This window comes from Lepidochelys kempii, chromosome 1, assembly GCF_965140285.1.
Source record: "Lepidochelys kempii isolate rLepKem1 chromosome 1, rLepKem1.hap1, whole genome shotgun sequence".
Lineage (NCBI taxonomy): Eukaryota > Metazoa > Chordata > Testudines > Cheloniidae > Lepidochelys > Lepidochelys kempii.
Genome location: NC_136380.1, coordinates 289,672,278 through 289,690,533, shown reverse-complemented (window position 1 = coordinate 289,690,533; position 18,256 = coordinate 289,672,278). Strand labels below are relative to the sequence as shown.

Genomic DNA, 18,256 nt, shown 5'->3' with positions numbered 1-18,256 from the left:
TTTAACCTCTCAAAGTAACTTTCTCTCTTGTCATGGTTAAATGTTGTTTGTTTGTTTGTTTTTGTCAGGAGTAGGCAGATAGGACAGGTACTATAAGAAACCTTTCTGAAGGTTACATTTTATAAAGTATTGTTTTGTAGTTATAGAGTGGAGAGCACTTTTTACTGCTCTAAGTGAAAATGCAACATGAAATAACGGTGGGAGGAAAATGAAGTATATCTGTATCAAATTAAAATACAATTACTGAGTGACTTTGAAATAGCACTTCACATCAGTGCTCTATGAAACACAGTGGATATTTTCACTCAAGAAAAATACATAGAAGAAAGATGTAAAGCAATTATTTTCTTCGTCCATTTTACAATTAATCATTCAGAACCCCAAAATTCACTACAGCTGTTTACAATAAAAAGAAATGCAAAGTCAAATTTGGCAAATTGAAAGTACATGGGAATTGAGACAAAAGTTAGACCAACAATAACAAAAGGAAGGGAATCATTTCATCAACTGAGAAGACAGATGAGGAATGTGAATACCAGAATTTTCCCTAACTCCTGAATGTTGATGGCTCCATCATGCTTTAATAATTTTCTCTCCCTGTACAAGCCCTCCTCTGAAAACTTCCCACATAGTTTTACTTCATATCAAAATGTGGTCTTTCTCTGAAATATGACTGAAAACATTTCATTGTGGGGTTCTATGTTTCATGTTTATCAATGATTTTCAAACTAAATTGTTCAGTTACCAAGTAAAAAGCAGGATTTTTTAATTTGTTTCTTAAATATCCTGCGCTCAGGAAATCCAATCTGCAATCTGAAAAGCAAGCTGGTTCTTTCTGCTTCACATATTACCAACAATAGAGATTCTGCAATTGGGATTTGGTTAACAATTATGTTGATGAGGCAAAAGCCAGAATTGTAGCCAGCTCACACTGTGTGCAAAGCCAACACAGCTAAAAGGAGTCAAGTGTAATAAAAACTTATTTTAATCAATAAAGTAAATTGAAATGACTCTGAATAAACAGTTGAGTAAGAAGGTGCTATTTATATACAACTGCTTTTCAAATAGATCCTCACATTGTCCCCAGTTCAGAAAAGCACTTAAGGTGATTAACTTTAAGTTGCTTATGTCCCATTGAAGTACAGTTTGATTTTCTTGAATGAGGACAAACTTAAGTGTATGCTTAGGTGCTTTCCTCAACTAGGAGTATTAATATTAAGATATTCATATCACTGTGGTTTTTTTTTAAATTTTCATATATTTAATACACATATACACAGACACTAAGAGTATTTCATGGCTTCTCAACCCTGTATTTCTTAAAGGCAAGCCTTAATACAACAACAATTAGCACAATATTGATATTTGTTAAGGGTGCTTAAAAGACAAAAATGACTTGTTAAAAGCCCCAGTTCAACAAAGCACATAAATATATACTCATAGCTTTAATGGAATTTAAGAATATACTTATGTGCTTTGCTGAATAAGGCACCAGTCCTGCAAACACTTATGGCACTGTTAAAGATTGTAAAATTAAGCTCTTACATAAGTGTTTTCAGGATCGGGACCTTGGGAAGGTGCTTTTTCTGAATCAGAAGGATAATTGGGTTGCATTTTAATAAGGTTTGTGGCAAGATATTTAACTTCATGAAGCGTAACTGAAAATTATTTAGGAACAGAAAAACTTACTTCACTAATGAGTTGTGCAACTAGTTATTAAGGTATATGCTTCCACCTAGTGACTCATAGCAATAGCTTTTACATTTTAGAAGACCGCAGAAAAAGCAAATAAACATATACAAAAACAACATTCATCATCTATTAATGGAAAGGACCACAGTACTTAACTACATTTTGTTACTGCCACAGTATCTACTTTGAAAACAGGGTGAAAATGTATACTCTTAATTGGTCAGCAATTATTCATCGCATTAGTTCTGCAAGTACCATGACATCAGTCCTCATCACTGGTATTGTGGGAATACTGAGATTTTAGTCACCTCTGTGTATAAATCACTGCACCACTAGTCTCTAGTTGGGCTGCTGCTGAGCCTCCCCCTACAAAGGAGCTAACATGTGGCAGAGCAGGAGCAGCTCTGTGACCATGGGAAGAGGCATTTCTGATGCCATGCTAGTAAGGGGAGCACTAGTGGTGATGCCAGGATAACAGACACTACTAAAAGTATCAGAGACAACTTTTGTTTTTAAAGGGGAAAGCTTTAGTTTTTTATTTATCAGTAATGCAAACACATGCGTATCTGCTTCAGCCTGCCCTGTATTAGAAACAACAGCAGCTTTAGAGCCCAATCCTCCTGCCCTTAATCTGGTAAGCAATCCCACCAAAGCCAGCATGACTTCCTATATGAGTAAGGACTACACACTGGCACATGAAAAAGTTACCAACAAGAGCCCTTAGTCTCTAGGGTAATTAAAGGGTGATCCTGGGAGATGCTGAGCATGCTGCCCTGATCTAGCCAAGCACTTAAGTACTTGCTTAATTTTAAGCACATGATTAGTCCCATTGAAGTCAAAGAACTTAAAGTCAAGGAAGAACTTAAGTACTTTGCTGAATCGGGGACCAAAATATTCCTCTCACTTATGGTTTACAGAGCCAAAATGGTCATCTATAGTAACCTCCCATTATTGTTAGATGATTGGTCCGAATCCGGCCACAGTTGGAATGAGTGAAACGTCATTACCATCTGACAGCTTTTTGGTATCCCATGTAATTTAGTTGGTTGTACTGGCAGCAGCGTTGGCAATCCCAGAAGAGCCCAAGGAAATGAAGGGAGTGTCAAAATGAATTGCACTATCATCTCTACAGCTGACCTCTCCAAGCACACCGTGGAGCAATGTGAGGAAAGCTTGCATTGTTGGCTTTGTGGGTAAACAGAGGGCTCCAGTCTTTAGCGCTCTCCATCCAATATCTTTCATGATCACAAACGATACGAATGCGCAGAGCTACTCCTCAGTATCAGAGCTGAGGGTCACTATACAATCCTGGATCTACAGAAACAAACAAACCATATCAGTTAGTCAACTGTCTCTTGTAGAAAATAAAAAACAATTATCCAAGTTCCTTTTTCGTTTTCGTTTTAAAACATTTTAAAAAATAATTTGTGTAATGGCAAAATATGCAAATGTTTAGAATACAGTTATTTTAATATAAATAATAAATCTTAATATAATATACACAGACATTGTAGTTTTACAGAAATTAAAATTATAACCTAAGAATGAAATATGTTATCATACATTAAAAATCAGAAAGCATATTTTCTTCCTTTCCTATTCCTGTTAATTTCTCTCTTCCTCTGCTTATGTATTATTTTATGCTAGGACTTGGTTTGTATAAATGATACTGTATATAACAGAATTATTCTGTAATGATTTAGCTTCCCTTAGTGAAGTTACTGCTGCTCATCACAGGGGGAACTCAGAACTCAGACTGAATTTTAAAATGATTCAATTGATCAAAAGTACAGTCATTCTACTAAATAATAAACATTTTGTCATGAAAATAATTAATACAATAGAAAAATATCTATTTACAGATGAAATTTAATTCTTCATGTGTATAGTTAATACTGCACAGTATTTACACCCACAGGATATAAATTGCAGCCTACCTATTTTAAAATGTTTCATAGTATTTTCCCCAGAATTTTCAAGCTTTTGAAAACTGTTGACAAAAATTCCTCTTTGTTGAAATTCCTCTTTGTTCCTCTCTATATCAATTCCTGCTCCAGCACTGATTTAGTAATCAAGGTTGTTACCATATGACAGGTGGCTGGAGTCAAATACAAAATTGGTTTTAATGGTTTTGTTTGCATTTGCTTTCTTAATATTAGATTTTTAAATCACAATCATGATTTATGCAGAGTGGTACCTTTTTGGTATTAAAACAGAAAAACAATTGTAATAGAACCAATAAATTAATTCAAAGCTTACATCACATGACCATGTTCTATTTTCCTCAAGTTTTAAGAAAGATTCAACTTCATTGAAGTGTATGAATGAATCCTAAAGAAATTGCAGTCTCCTTGATTTACACTGGAATCCAATACCAACCCTTTTTCAGAATGCATCCAGATTTATTAGCAATGACCAGATGGGATCATAATATAACCTCAGGGAAGAAAACTAATGGGTTTCCCATCAAGTCATATTTGGATATGATCCAATCACTATTAACATATCCAGATTCATTAGGAGCCTCTGAATCCAAGCACAATTTAGCTGAGAAATTACTGAGAAAGATAATTTTGGAAATTATTTAATTTCTTCCCCATAGCAAATTCATATTGCATCTAAAGTTGAGGTAGCCCACCATAAGAGCAGCTGAGTGTTCTTTGTTTGTCATGCAACAATCACTGGGGTTAGAAGGGCTGGCCAGAAGCTGTATTCCTTAGTTTGCTTCTTGCACTTGTGAGGTCTTCAACAGAAACAGGGAAAACCCAAAACTCAAGTCTTCAAAGGAAGTGTAGGGAAAAGAGAAAGTCATCTGCAAATACTTTGTTTCAAATATATTTGCAACTTTTAAATCATCCTATGTACTCAAATCTGCAAAAGTTTTGGGTCTCAAAAAAGATTTTACATGTATTTTATTTATATCTTTTCATGTTATTGTTAAACAAAACTGGGGTTGCATTTAGGTTTTAATCCTTGCACTTATAAAAATCAGTGGCAAAATTCCTGTTGATTTAAATGGTACAGCATCAGACACTGAAGTGGATACATGTCCCACAGTGCCTACATGTCCAATTACTTTGTAACTGTACATATGCATGTAAATGAATTGTATGTGCCTGTTATTATTTTATCTTTCTGTGTAAGTATATTTCCCCATGTTAAACAAAATTTGTTTTCTTTTATTAAAGTTAGAAAACAGCACCTCTGTTTTGAACACTAGTTCATAAATTAATAGAACTGTACAATCAGGTAATTGTTTTGTGGATTATTACTATTTTTAGAAGTAAAATATTGTTGTTGGATATTTTATTAAAGGGACACATTTTTGTACATTTAAAATAGTTTTTATCTTTACCTTTATATTCCCTTATGTATAATACATTCATGGGAAATTAAAAATGAAATTACTTTACCCAATTAGCATTAATAATAGAGTAAGGAATGTGTGCAGCTGTAGCAACAGTGTTTGCTAGATTCCTGCTATTTCAATAACAGTCCTGGAAGCACAAAAGTTTTGTTTTCTGTGGGTTCCTGAAAAATGTGTTTTTACTATAGAATTAGTAATCTGGTTAGAATTCATTTTTAAATAACAAATGTCCTTTCCTGCATTACTAATGACACCTTAAGAATTTTAAAAATCCAATTTACTTTTCATCATCTATGCTGCTGATTTAAGTTATTGCATATATCTACATTTGGACAATGAAAACAGCCCAGACATTTTTACTTACATTTCTGGTCAGTTTCACTTTCTGGTTTTCCTGCCAGAATATCTGGGCTGCAACTACCACATGGGACTTTTAAAATCCAAACAAGACAAGCAAACAAAACAACCCTCTTTTCAGTGATTTTTTTATTATTATTTCATGGGAACATTTGAAATGATTGATATTAGAGTCTGGCAAAAACTTTTCTTTAAAAAACAGAATACTAAATTTTGGGACATGCTCCTTTTACATTCTTCAGTGATGGAATGATATGTTTTTTAAAAAAACGGCAGTGTGGGAAAATCTTAAGAATTTGGAAGGTATTCCTAATAAATAATAATTTTAAGATATTTTAAAATTTGAGAATGAAATACCAATGACAAGTGTGATTTAAGTGTGTTGTGCTATAGTTATAATTATAAAAATAGTAATATGGCTAAAACAAACAAATGTTGTAAAACTTTTTATTCTTTTAAATAAGTGACCTTTTATAAAATTTTAAAATGTTGATTGAAAATTAGTGGTATATTTAAACTAAAAAAGTTTAATTTTCTTTAATATTAGAAACAAAATTATTTTAAAAGAATTTGACTAGTTCGTGTTTGCAGCGTATTAAGAAAACCGTATCAGAATTTTCCTCTGTTCCCAAAACTGTATCTGATACTCGTGGTGCCATCTAGTGGACACTATCATTAAAGCAAACAGTGCTCACCAACATAAGGATCAACGTTTTTATTTACTCACCGGACTGGTACAACACTGGGTACAGCAGTCCAGACTTTCCTAGACTGGCTCCTGATTAAATCATTTCTTGGAGTGAGAATGTAGTTCATTCTTCATGGCGTCTTTACTCAGAATGTCAATAAATATTCTAATTAGTGCCAATTGTGACATGTTTTCTAGGAACTAGACTGAGAGGAGACCAGCAACTCATTCTACTTAGGCCACTGAGCAACCACCAGACACTAATGACCGTGACTAGGATGAATTTGAATCAGTCTCCTAGAGATGAAAAAAACACCATCTCTCATTACCAATCACTCAGGCCATCCAGTCTCTTTCTCTAGACAGTTTTTTTTTTCTTTTCTTTTTAGTGATGGGAGGATAACAAGAGGGAAGACAGATTAGAGGGAATCTCTCATTTCCTCTCCCTCCCATGACCCTCGGGTTGCAACTCAACTTCCAGCCATGGAGGGATTGACCCCATTTCTTCAGGAGCATATCAGTGCTGTATGGAGTATTGGTCAGGGAAACTTGCTCAGGAATTACACAATGCTGATAAATGTACTACCTCCAAACTACTGTCCAGGTAGCAAGGGACCATGCTAAGGAGATGAACTCTGATCCCCTGCATTTCAGCCACACGCACAGATTGTCAGCCTGGCCATAATGTCTTCAGTTCTTCAGTTTGTCTACAAAAAATTCCAGACAGTCTGTCAAATCATTTTTTAAAAGTGATGCAATTAGACTTCTAAAATGTTGGAGAGTCTGAGGGCCTGCCGGACTCAGATTTTTGTTTTTTAAAACAAGCAAAACAATTAAATTAAAAATCCACAAGCAGTTTTCCCCTTGGGGACAGAAAAAGAGAAGACCCACACTTGACAAATACTAATCACATTGCTTAATGCATTGTTGGAAGATGCTCAGGTTTTACATTAGAGGACATGGATTAAGGACCAGAGTAGAATACACTAGATTAATCATATCTAAATTTAGGGTGTTTTCACAAGATGTCTTACACAAACACAAGAATGTTTAGGCTGTTTAGGAGAGGAAGCATGTCCCAGTGGTTAGAGCACTAGCCTAAGACTTGGCAGAGTTTTAGTACAATTCCCAGCAGCATCATAGACTTCCTGTGAGATCCTGGGCATTATGTACTTCAGTTTCCGCCATTATAAAAATAGGGATAACAGTACATCTCTACCTCCAGTGGTTGTGTGAGGATAAATTATAGCAGAGAAGTTGATCTGTTATAGTTAAGAATGAACATCACAGCAGTTGATGCAGAAAGTAAGTTTTCTAAAATATGCGTGTTTACCTGGATCATCTTGAAAATTTGCTGTCTCATGAGGATGTAGGGTAGTGTTAGTGGTCCACATTCGGGTCATTTAAGCACAGGGTTCCCGAGATACAGCCCCCACCCCAAAACCCCCAGCATTTTACAGAATCACCTGGTTCTTTAACTGATTTTTTGGACACAGCTAGGGCTCAAACGATGGTTCCAATTCTCTCCAAACAAATCCCAGTCACTCAGGATTTTTCTTAGCTACTGCACTTCAGCAAATGCTCCTTTGGGGAAGCAATATTGAAAAAGTTAAGGGTAAAGTTTGTAACTCCAGGTCAGAATTACATCTAAAAGATGAAATGCACATATGGAGCAAAACTAGGGTTCTGTCCTCAGTTCTATCTACACACCTACATAACTATACCTCCCTAAGTTTAACACACTTTATTCTGTTCAAAAAACTAGGCAATTCAAATGAAAGGTTACAGTAATGCAAACATAAACTTCTGAAAAAGCATGAAATATAGTTAAAGTACATGCCACTCCTTCATCACAATCTTAACTCTAACCCCTGGGGCTGGCAATAGCAACTGGGAATGACTCAGTTAGGGTGGTGCCATAAGCAAAAGTAGAGTGACAAAGAGACATGCCATTGTTTGCTGGAATTTAAATCTAACACCACAATTATCTGCATGCACGTAGCTGCTTTCATTACATTAGGTGTAGGCGTATTGAATGGAGGGATTAGCTGGAACAGGCTGGAACAGCTGTCTCTGTGATTTGAGGTCAGGTGTACATGTACTTTGAGACATCAAGCGTGTCCCATTTCAGCACTGAGTTCTGTAGGTCACGTCAGTAGTGGTGAACAGGAGTGTTCTTGTGATGAAGACTGTCAGCAATCTGGTGAAGGAGCCGTAACATTTAGCAAGGCTGGGCTGGTTTGCATGGAGTACGTTCAGTGTTTTGAGTGAAGGCCAGGAGTAGATAGCTCCCGTTGCTATACCTAACTTAAATGCAAGCTTCACCTTAGCAAAGAGGATCAAGATATTGTTCTACAGTGCTCATATGCACTGTTCCCCAAGTGTTCTGTACTTCTGTAAAGGTAGAATACTAGTATGGGTTTTATTGGCCAGCTGGTGCATCACTCAGAGGGCAGAATTAAGGTTGCATTGCAAGGATGGTGCTTACCTTAACTAAGTATTCAGGGCCGGCCCTAGGCTCCAGCAAGACAAACAGGTGCTTGGGGTGGCACATTTCTCGGGGCAGCATTCTGGAGCTGGCCATATCGCCCCTGGAAATGTGCCCCCCGCCGCCCCAGGTCAACTCCACCTACTCCCCTGAACGTGCCGCCACCACTCCGCTTCTCTCCCCTCCCTCCCAGGCTTGCTGCGCGTGAAACAGCTGTTTGGCGTGGCAAGCCTGGGAAGGAGGGAGGGAGAAGCGGAGCAGTGGCGCATTCAGGGGAGCAGGCGGAGCGGAGGTGAGCTACGGCGGGGGGGAGCCACAGGAAGCAAAGAGGGGTGGAATGCAGCATGCCCAGTGGAGGAGGCAGGGCCGGGGATTTGGGGAAGGGGCAGAGTTGGGGCGGAGCCAGGGGGGCCACAAAAAAAAAAAGCAGGGGCAGCCAAAAATTTTTTTGCTTGGGGCTAAAAAAATCTTAGAGCCGGCCCTGTATATATCTCCTGATTTTCAGAGTGTAGCTGAGCTTGATGTTCTGGAAGGGCATGGGGCATGACCGGGCAACCTATTACCTATTAGCTTTGTGCACTTGGGGAACCAGGGTGCAGTGCCAGCCTGTCTGACTCACGGAAGACCTCCCCGCCCCCAGCCTCTGCTTGAACCAAAGCCGATCATAAGAAAGACTTGCAAAAAGCAATGAAAAGGTGGTGGAAGACACACCTAACCCCCTCCGGACAAGGGTGACAGGATTAAGGAAACTCCCCTAGCCTCATTTGCATCGAAGATGGGACAGGGAGGCATCGCCATTAGAATACAGAATGGAGAACAGAGATTCCAAGGCAAGAACCACACTGAACTCTGGAACCAGAAAAGCAGGGAAGCACTGCATGATGGGGAATCTCTGCTCCAGACGTTAATGAACTCACGCCTGCACCCACCCAACTCAGTAGTTATCAGACCAATTCTAGAAAAAATCCTTTATTGGGATCCAAAATACTGAAGCTGCCTCTTGACACTGTGAGCTCCTTCAAAGGAACACCACCTATAGCCAGGAATGATCAGTTCCTATTGTTGAGCCTGAACAAAACCTTCGTGTACTCACTTGAACCATCAGTTTACCCATAAGCAAATCTAGTGTTCTCCCTTGAATCACTGTTCTTTCCCTACAAAAACCCCTATCCACGCTCAAGTGTGTGTTCTGATGCCTGTAACCAACATCTGCATCAGGTCCATTGGGACTTCATCTTCTACTGACTGACCATGCTGAGGGCTTGGCCTGTCTCCAGCACTTCGCACCCTCAGTTTCCACCACCATCTGGGAACCCCGAACTATTCAAGCTTCCCAGAGTGCTGAGAACCCAACCCTCTCTCCTTCTCTCTCTAGGTATCGTCTTCTGACCCTGACTTGTGTGATCAGTTATAGGTTTCTAAACCTGGCTTTTATAATCAAATATAAGTTAGATTTAATAACGGTTTTATTTGTTTGGCTCCCCTTGTAGGGTTATTACCTGTCAATAATAACTTTCATGGTTAAGCTGGTTGCTTCTCTCGCTCTCTCTCTCTCCTCCCCCCCACCGTAGATGTTTTTTGCCTTCCCATTTGCTCTGCAGCAACGCTCCTTGTACCTAAGCTAAAGATTCCTGCAGCGCCCAAAAATCTTGTGGGGTTTGCTCATCAAGTGGGTTACTACCAGAACAACTGTAACATGAAAGTGGGGATAGGGACATGCTGAACCTGGGGCATATATGGGTGGCAGCTTGGAAGTGCGGCTCAACCCAGCCTTCTGAGTCCAGGGGACATAGAGGGGTCAGCTTGGGAGTGTTGATTAATCCATACTCTGTTAATGTGTGGGGGTTTGTCTGATTCTGTGGCTGGAAGAACCCAGCCCTAGGGAACCTAGGTCCTGCAGGATAGCTCCACTGGGAAGGAGCATGCAGAAGGGAGAAGCAGAGCTCCATATGAGAACACAAGTGACACAAGCAGTACATGGACAGAATTACAGAACCACCCCCAGCAGAGTAACCCTAATAAATGAGCATACCCCAAAGTAACAGGCAAATCTGCTAACAAACCTTAACTGTGGTAATGCAGCTTTTGTCAGTAAATAAATTAAAGATTGAGATACACTCTTATGATGGTGACAGGGACCAAATAAATACTCAAAATTGCACTTAATGCTGAAAGAAAAGCAGCATGAGTATTTGATTTCCAACACATCATTACCATTTTCTTCATAAGAGTCTGCAAATCTCATATATTGCAGAGACTATCTATTTTTGTTAGGAACACCTGAAAGTCGCTAACTTGATGGCCAGTAACCAGTGTCAGTGGAAGAGGAGATTCTTGTACAAAAATGAGCCCCCTGCTATAATGCTTTCTTCAACTACTGTCGCCAATGCAGATGCTAAAGAGAACATTAAATAGAATATTTTAGAGAAAGATGGAGGCAGCAAGGATTCCAGGAAGAATTCTTTTAGTCCTACCTTTCTGTTTCTATATCATATCAGGAAAAATCATACAATTGTACAGGAAATGGTTTACCTTGGACAAAAGTTCCCACAAAACATCCTTAGTTATAGACTAATCTAAAGTTAAGACTGTGAGCAACATTCCATAATAAACCCCATTTTTTAATGCCTCACACCTGCATAGAAAGTAGATCAGACAAAGTCTTTGTGAGACATGGTTTGAAAAGTCATAGGTTGTAACATTTTCCATACTGTCAAATCTCGAGAGGTTTAGATTAGACACTTCCAATTTGTTTTACTTACGAGGGGGGGGGCGTCTCCTAAAAGATACCTTTAAATATTTTCAGAAAGCCCTGGTGTTTATATTTCTCTTCCTTTGAATAAACCTACCTCCAACTAAATTACTGGAACTAAGATCAACACTTGGCAATAAGGGCTATGGGCCAGATTTTCAAAGGCACCTAATGGGATTTTCCAAAGCAATTCAGGCACCGAAATCCACTTAATTTCAATGAGACACCCCTAACCTGTTTAGGTTCTTTTGAAAATCCCAGTGGGTGCCTCTCTGCATCTTTAGGCACCTAAATACTTTCTAAAATCTGACCCTATGCCCTTTCCCTAGCCCTGCAGTAGTGGGAGTGAGACACAGTCACTAATTTCAACCCAGAGAATGTGGGGTTTTGTGTTTTTTTGGTAGAGTAATAAAATATTTACCATTCAATATATCATTCAACAATGAGGTGCTTAACCACATTAGAGATGAAAAGATCTATTAGGTAGACCATTTATTCACCACCTCTCCCTAGCCAAGAAATAATTAAGTGATACTTAAATGGAAAAGTGAACTGAAAATAAACATTTCAAAATTCCCCATCTGCTGGAACTAAGACATGAATTCAGTTCATTACTACATAAAATATTCCCCTGCTCTTTTCTGGTTCCCTGAAATTGTTGCTATAGCACTTCTTATGCCATGGCTACAGTAGCAGGAAATTCCAGTGGAGCTGACACACAGGGGGTTCAGACAAATTATTTTTTAAAAACCCCATTTGAAGTTCTTCATCTTTATCCTTTTCTTGTGCTATTATACAACAGAAACTACCTCCTAAAGACTTCAACGCTCACAGTGTTGAATATTAAGGAAAATTATAAAAATGCAATCATGAGGTTACCTAATAAACTATCACTTGGCTGACATGAGAGATCCTCACTACTCAATTATAAGGAAAGGTTTTTGTTTTGTTTTTTTTTCCCCACTCAGACCATCTACTTATCAAAATGTTCCTCTGCATTTCTGGAACAGAGATATTTAAGATAAACCCTACTTTGTGTTTTCTCCCAGACTGCCCCTCATGCTTACAAAGAGTTTCCCATAAACAGCCACAAAATTAACTCTTCATTCTCCTTCAAAATTCTCCTTTCCCATGATGTCTACAAAAAGCTTAATAACCACTAGACTGCTGTTGTACAGACCATTGCCTAACATGCTGTCCAACACTATCTGAATGATTTCTTATATCCCCTTGTCTAGCTATATCCATCTGTTGTCTTGTCTTACACTTAGACTTAGTTCCTGCCTGAAAGGGCTTACAAGCTATCTTTTTGTTTTGTTTGTACAGAGCCTGGGGCTCGTAGCCACTATGGTAATAGAAACAATAAAAATAAATTTATAACAAAGATGCAAGAGCTGAAATTCTTCCATCATCTAAAAGAGTATAATGCATTATAAATCTTGTGCTGCAACAAACCTTCACTTTATTACAATTAAAGTCTTCTCACAGCTTTTGTGTATACAAACACAGCTGTTCAAGAAAACAGTTTATGTGGACTGTAAATGCAAAATAAAGTTATACAGTATTAATGTCCAGCCCCATGCACATTCTTTGCAGATGCTCTTCAGAGTAAGACGATTTTCCTGTGGCACCACTGAACCTCTGAAAAACGCTCAGTCCTCCAGCTCATGCCCACCTGTGGTGATAGCAACAGAGGCTCAGGTGGAACATGGGGGAAGATGTTAAAGGGAGAGTGCCAGGGCACAGCTGGCAAGATAAATAAAACAGGGAAGCAGCTGGAACATGGCCCCATTTCTGGTCCTGTCAGAGCAGGAAAGAAATTGACAAAGAGCTCTATAAAATCTAGAGCAGTTAGCAATCGTTGATTCCTCTTCCACAAGCATGTATATTGGAGCTTGAAATTACCCTGATTTTATCTACTTTCTTTTTTGCAGAAGAGCAAACAAACATGACAACTCTGGGCTCCCTCTGCTGGTCCTAGAAAGAGCCAAATTCTGTCCTCTTGTTACACCTGAGAAACCCTTAAACCTCAATGGGGCAAACACATACAGGACAGAATGTGAGCCACAGAATGAAAATTGTAAAGAAATACAATGTGGCTGTTATTTAATTTCTCAGTAAACAGGTGATTCTTTTGTTTAAAAAAATCATGGGATATTCTCTTCCTTATTAGCCAATTTAAACATAGTTCAAATCTAAAGGACATTTCACATTTAATATTCAAATAGTTTAACTAAATGTGGTATTTTCTGTTTTGCAGTATGACAGCTGTAATGAAATCAGCAGATGGATACTATATATTAACTGTACAATATTGGGTAAGTTTATACCTTAATCTACTTAAGTAACCAGGTCAAATTTGAAGTCTCATTATAGGAAACAGACAAATACACAATATTCAAAAAAGAAAAGGAGTACTTGTGGCACCTTAGAGACTAACCAATTTATATGAGCATAAGCTTTCGTGAGCTGTAGCTCACTTCATCGGATGCATACTGTGGAAAGTGTAGAAGATCTTTTTACACACACAAAGCATGGAAAAAATGGGTGTTTACCACTACAAAAGGTTAACACCCATTTTTTCCATGCTTTGTGTGTGTAAAAAGATCTTCTACACTTTCCACAGTATGCATCCGATGAAGTGAGCTGTAGCTCACGAAAGCTTATGCTCAAATAAACTGGTTAGTCTCTAAGGTGCCACAAGTACTCCTTTTCTTTTTGCGAATACAGACTAACACGGCTGTTACTCTGAAACCTGACAATATTCAAATAGATTTTATGCATACATTTCCCTTATTGCCTCCTAATAACTTCTGTCTATTTAGTGTTCTATCCTGCAGGACCTTTTCACCTGATTTTACTTGAGCACTGAAAAGGAAAAGAAATCCCTCCTTCCACAACTCATTAATAACAAAAATTTCTCTTGGAATCTAGAAAAATTTCTTAAGTAATAACACCAAGCTGCCCAACATTTGTTTGTTTTTAACATAGTATCTTAAACTGGTATCTCTTTCCTTTAAAAAGCATAAATCTTATTCCCTTTGTGTTGCACAGTTACCACATATTACACATACCGATATGTAACCATTGGGCAATCAGAATACTTAGGTCCCAGTCCTGAAATACACTTTACATGGGTGGGGATCTGTGGGTAAAAGATCCTTCAATGGACAACATATTGCACGAGTGGGATCTTAATTATATCCATTTTTTAAACAAGAGCCTTTCTTAAAAACATAAAGGTATAGGGTAACATTCTCATATCTGTCATTATGTACTACTGTCGATCAATATGTAATGTGTAACTGGATGTAGCATTTGCTTTGTAATCACACGATACTTGGGATCTTGTGTCTACTCTGTAAACTATGATACAGGAATATCAAATTAAGGAGATATTTGTCTACTTTAAAAAGAATCACACGTGTATTGCCAACATGTTTATTTACCTATATTACAACTGTACCAAAAATGTTTAAAGTACAGTTTACGGGGGTTTTTTTTGTTTTTTTTACTGTTTATGCCTTTGCATTCTTTCAGATGGACAATGAAAATCCATTAAGTCTATTTTACTTTCAATTTCTCAGTGCTGTAATGTTTGGGTTGCAAACACTGTAACACAAGGTTCGTTTGTTTAAAAATAACCTTTTCTATTGGAATTTTAAAAAATAATCACTGACAACATTTTTACTTGTTTGGGTTTTCTATGTTTTGATTTGAACCAAATTTCAGTTTATAATGTCTATATAAAGTCACATAATATGTTTTCATAATTTAATAGTTCAGTATTAAAACAAACATCAGAACTCCAAAAAAAGAAGCTCTACAGGAAAATTAAAGGGATACTGTCAATTTACAGAACATGCTTCTGTCTAAAAATATTTTACCTCCTATAGTGCATAGTTGGTTCCATGGTTTCTCCAGTTGTTCCTGTGTTCAAGAACACCACAGCAACAAGTGAGAAAAATATTTTAAAATGTACAACCACAAGTATCGGTCAGGGGACTCAAAAGCAGGCAAAACACTTAACTCATTTTCTTTTAAAATTAACTAGATATAAAATTGATGTCCCTTTCATCAATTTCTGATCTAATAGAGTCTCCAGACTTAATGATAATTTACACTTGGTAGCTGGACCCAGCCTGATCACATACTCTTAATCTTTGGTGGCCTCCGTTTTCTACATAGTCTCTTTTCCACCCTTCAAATTTCTTCAAAGCTACCATGCTAATCCTTTGGCCACCTTGGATTTGTTTTTTCCTTTAACACGTTTTGCCTTAAGCTTCTTCCTCTGTCTGGGATTCATCCATACTGGGTACTGTCCATATTGGTCTAAAAGATTCTTTTTGTTTCTTTTAATCTGTGTATCCATCTTAACTTCGCCTGAAAAAAGAAAGCATTTACAAAAAAGTCAATAAAAATATTTGAATCAGCTTCATACAGGATACTTAGAAACACTAGATTTACAAACAGTAACCAATATAATCTCTCTTCACACATGCCATAATTTTTTCAGTATCAGGAGTTTCCATAAGGGATTTCTTCGGGCCCCAAAAAAATGCAACACAGGATGATCCCTTCTAAATAATGCTGTTTGCCACAGCAAAGGAGCGGGTCTGGAGCGTGCATTTGGACAGATGCTCTTCCCCAAGCCAAGTACCAGTTGTTGAGAGCAGGAGCTAGTTGCTGGATGGGGGAAGGAGTGTGCAAACCCATGGAATTTAGGAGCAGGAGCTGGTAATGGAACCATGTTGTTAGGAGAGAGGAACAACATGGACTATGATATTACAGTTCAGAGCTACTATGGATTATAGATACTGTCTTTTCTGTAGTGTTGATGGGTGAAATGAAGGGTCACTAGTACCAACTACAATGAAAAACAAGGTTAAAAAAAGGCAATTCCCCTCCCCACCCCCATTGCTACTCCATTCCAGGCTTGAAAACCAGAAAGGTGGTGGTGGTGGGGAGGGACATGAGAGAGGAAATGGTTGCAGGGAGTCCACGAAATAAAGGGGGATGGGAGGGTGGGCACACAGGGAGTTCGTGGCAGAAATGGAGGGACGCACGGAGCCCCCTGGGTGTGCACTGAGCTCAGTCAACTGAACCCATGAAGGGGCTGAGCCGCAGCAGAGATTCACAGCTGTGGGTTTCAGAACCTGGGCTGTGTTTTTCTCTGGAGCCCAACAAATAGCGCAGCAAAATTAAAACCCAACTCACCCCCTTGATCTTTGACTTTCTCGGGGGTGATCACCGTGGCTATTTCTTTAACCTCCTCCATTACAACATCCGCATTTGCTTTCAGGATGTTTTTTAATCGGCTGAGTTCCTTCGGCGCGTTCTTCTTCCTTTTCTCAGCGCGCATCTTTCTCTTCCATTTACTCCTTAAACTCTTGGCCATTTTTGATTTTAGCTGAGATGAGGGAGAGGTGACCAAACAACAACCACCACCTTATCTTCCGAACCTGGACGCTTCGCCTGTAAACCCACCACTTCCCCTCGCCCCCCGACCAGCCCCAGCCCCGGGCCCCGAGCGGGCGAGGAGAAGCCCGGCCCCCAGCCCTGTGCTGAGGTGCGGGTGGGCTCCAGGCGGCCCCACCCACTCGCTGGACACAGCCGGGGGCTGACCCCGCGCCCGGGCCGCGGGCGGCCAGCGCGCCGAGGGTTTCCCCAGGTAACAGCGGGCGCCTCCCGTGGGCTGGGGCGCGGCGCGGCTCGGCGGCGGCGGGGAGGAGGTGTCGCTACAGCAGGCAGGTCTCAGCCCACAACCGCCCCGCGACACTCACAGGCGGCCGCGTGCACCCCTCCCCCCACTGGGGAAGGCCCCGGCGGAGCACGCGATCGCCGGGCTCGGCCGCTTCACAGGGCAGGGGCCGCAGCTGGGCACCGGGGGGCTGGGGCCGGGGGCCGCGCGCGCGCGCTCCAGAATCCACTCACCGAGAGTCGCACGGAGCCGGCTCCCCCACGCGCCCGACTGCCAGTTGCGCAACAGCACCTGCCTTCAGATGTCTGTGTGGCGCGTGCGCAGTCCCGCGGGGCGGGGCGATGTCTGTGTGGCGCGTGCGCAGTCCCGCGGGGCGGGGCTCTATACGTGTACGGTGGAGCCCGTACACGTATAGAGCCACAAGCCGGGGGCGGGGCCTGTGGGCCGCGGCCTGTGGGCCGCTGAGTTAACCCGTTCGGGGCGGGGGCAGTTGTAGCAAACCTCTCCTGCGAAAGGGAGTGTGCGCGGGGCCGGGCACGTGGTGACCAGCGCGAAGCCGGGGCCCGTCGCTGGCGCGGCATCCACCTTGGCTGGGGCCAGGGATCCCCTCCGCAGTCACTGTCTCCCCGGGAGCTGCTGTGCGGCAACAGCAGCCCTGCGGCCAGACCCCTGCTGGCCTTGAAGCAGCACAGCTACGGAAACAGCGGCAAAGAGTCCTGGGGCATCTTATAGACTAACAGAGGTATTGGAGCATAAGCTTTCGTGGGTGAATTCACTCACCTGTTTGTATTCACCCACAAAAGCTCATGCTCCAATACGTCTGTTAGTCTATAAGGTGTCACAGGACTCTTTGCTGCTTTTACAGATCCAGACTAAGGTGGCTACTTAACCCTCTGAGACCAGCTACAGAAACTGACACATTACCCTGTATTCTACAGTCTCTAGGGTCTAGACATTGGGTCACCGTTTGCAAGGCACTGCTGCTTTCCCCACAGTACAGAGGCAGATCTGAGCTGTTGAATTAGAGACTAGTTTACTCAGAGGAAAGTGCTTTATCTAGTAAAAAGCCCAACGATGCAGGTTGAAAATACCTAGGAGAACTTGGTCCTTCAGCAGCCTTAATAAATGTACACATTAGCTATACTGGAGGATGGCTCAATTAGTCCTCCCGCATTTGTTTCATAAGTGATCATATTCAGATACTAAAAAAC

At 40.3% G+C, this 18,256-nt stretch overlaps 1 protein-coding gene and 1 long non-coding RNA gene across 2 annotated transcripts; both read right to left on the bottom strand.

Moving 5' to 3' along the window:
- Window positions 1-332: 332 nt before the first annotated feature.
- Window positions 333-6,684, bottom strand: LOC140905146 (uncharacterized). Its single transcript, XR_012156768.2, has 2 exons — window positions 3,630-6,684; window positions 333-3,006 (listed from the first exon to the last, which is right to left on the bottom strand). It is a non-coding gene; the product is annotated as an uncharacterized LOC140905146 (long non-coding RNA).
- Window positions 6,685-14,074: 7,390 nt separating this feature from the next.
- Window positions 14,075-17,388, bottom strand: LLPH (LLP homolog, long-term synaptic facilitation factor). The gene is made up of 3 exons (XM_073327864.1): window positions 17,279-17,388; window positions 16,562-16,754; window positions 14,075-15,727 (listed from the first exon to the last, which is right to left on the bottom strand). The coding sequence occupies exons 2-3, from the start codon at window positions 16,740-16,742 to the stop codon at window positions 15,564-15,566; spliced, it is 345 nt and encodes a 114-aa protein (XP_073183965.1). The 5' UTR covers window positions 16,743-16,754; window positions 17,279-17,388; the 3' UTR covers window positions 14,075-15,563.
- Between the last annotated feature and the right edge of the window lie 868 nt (window positions 17,389-18,256).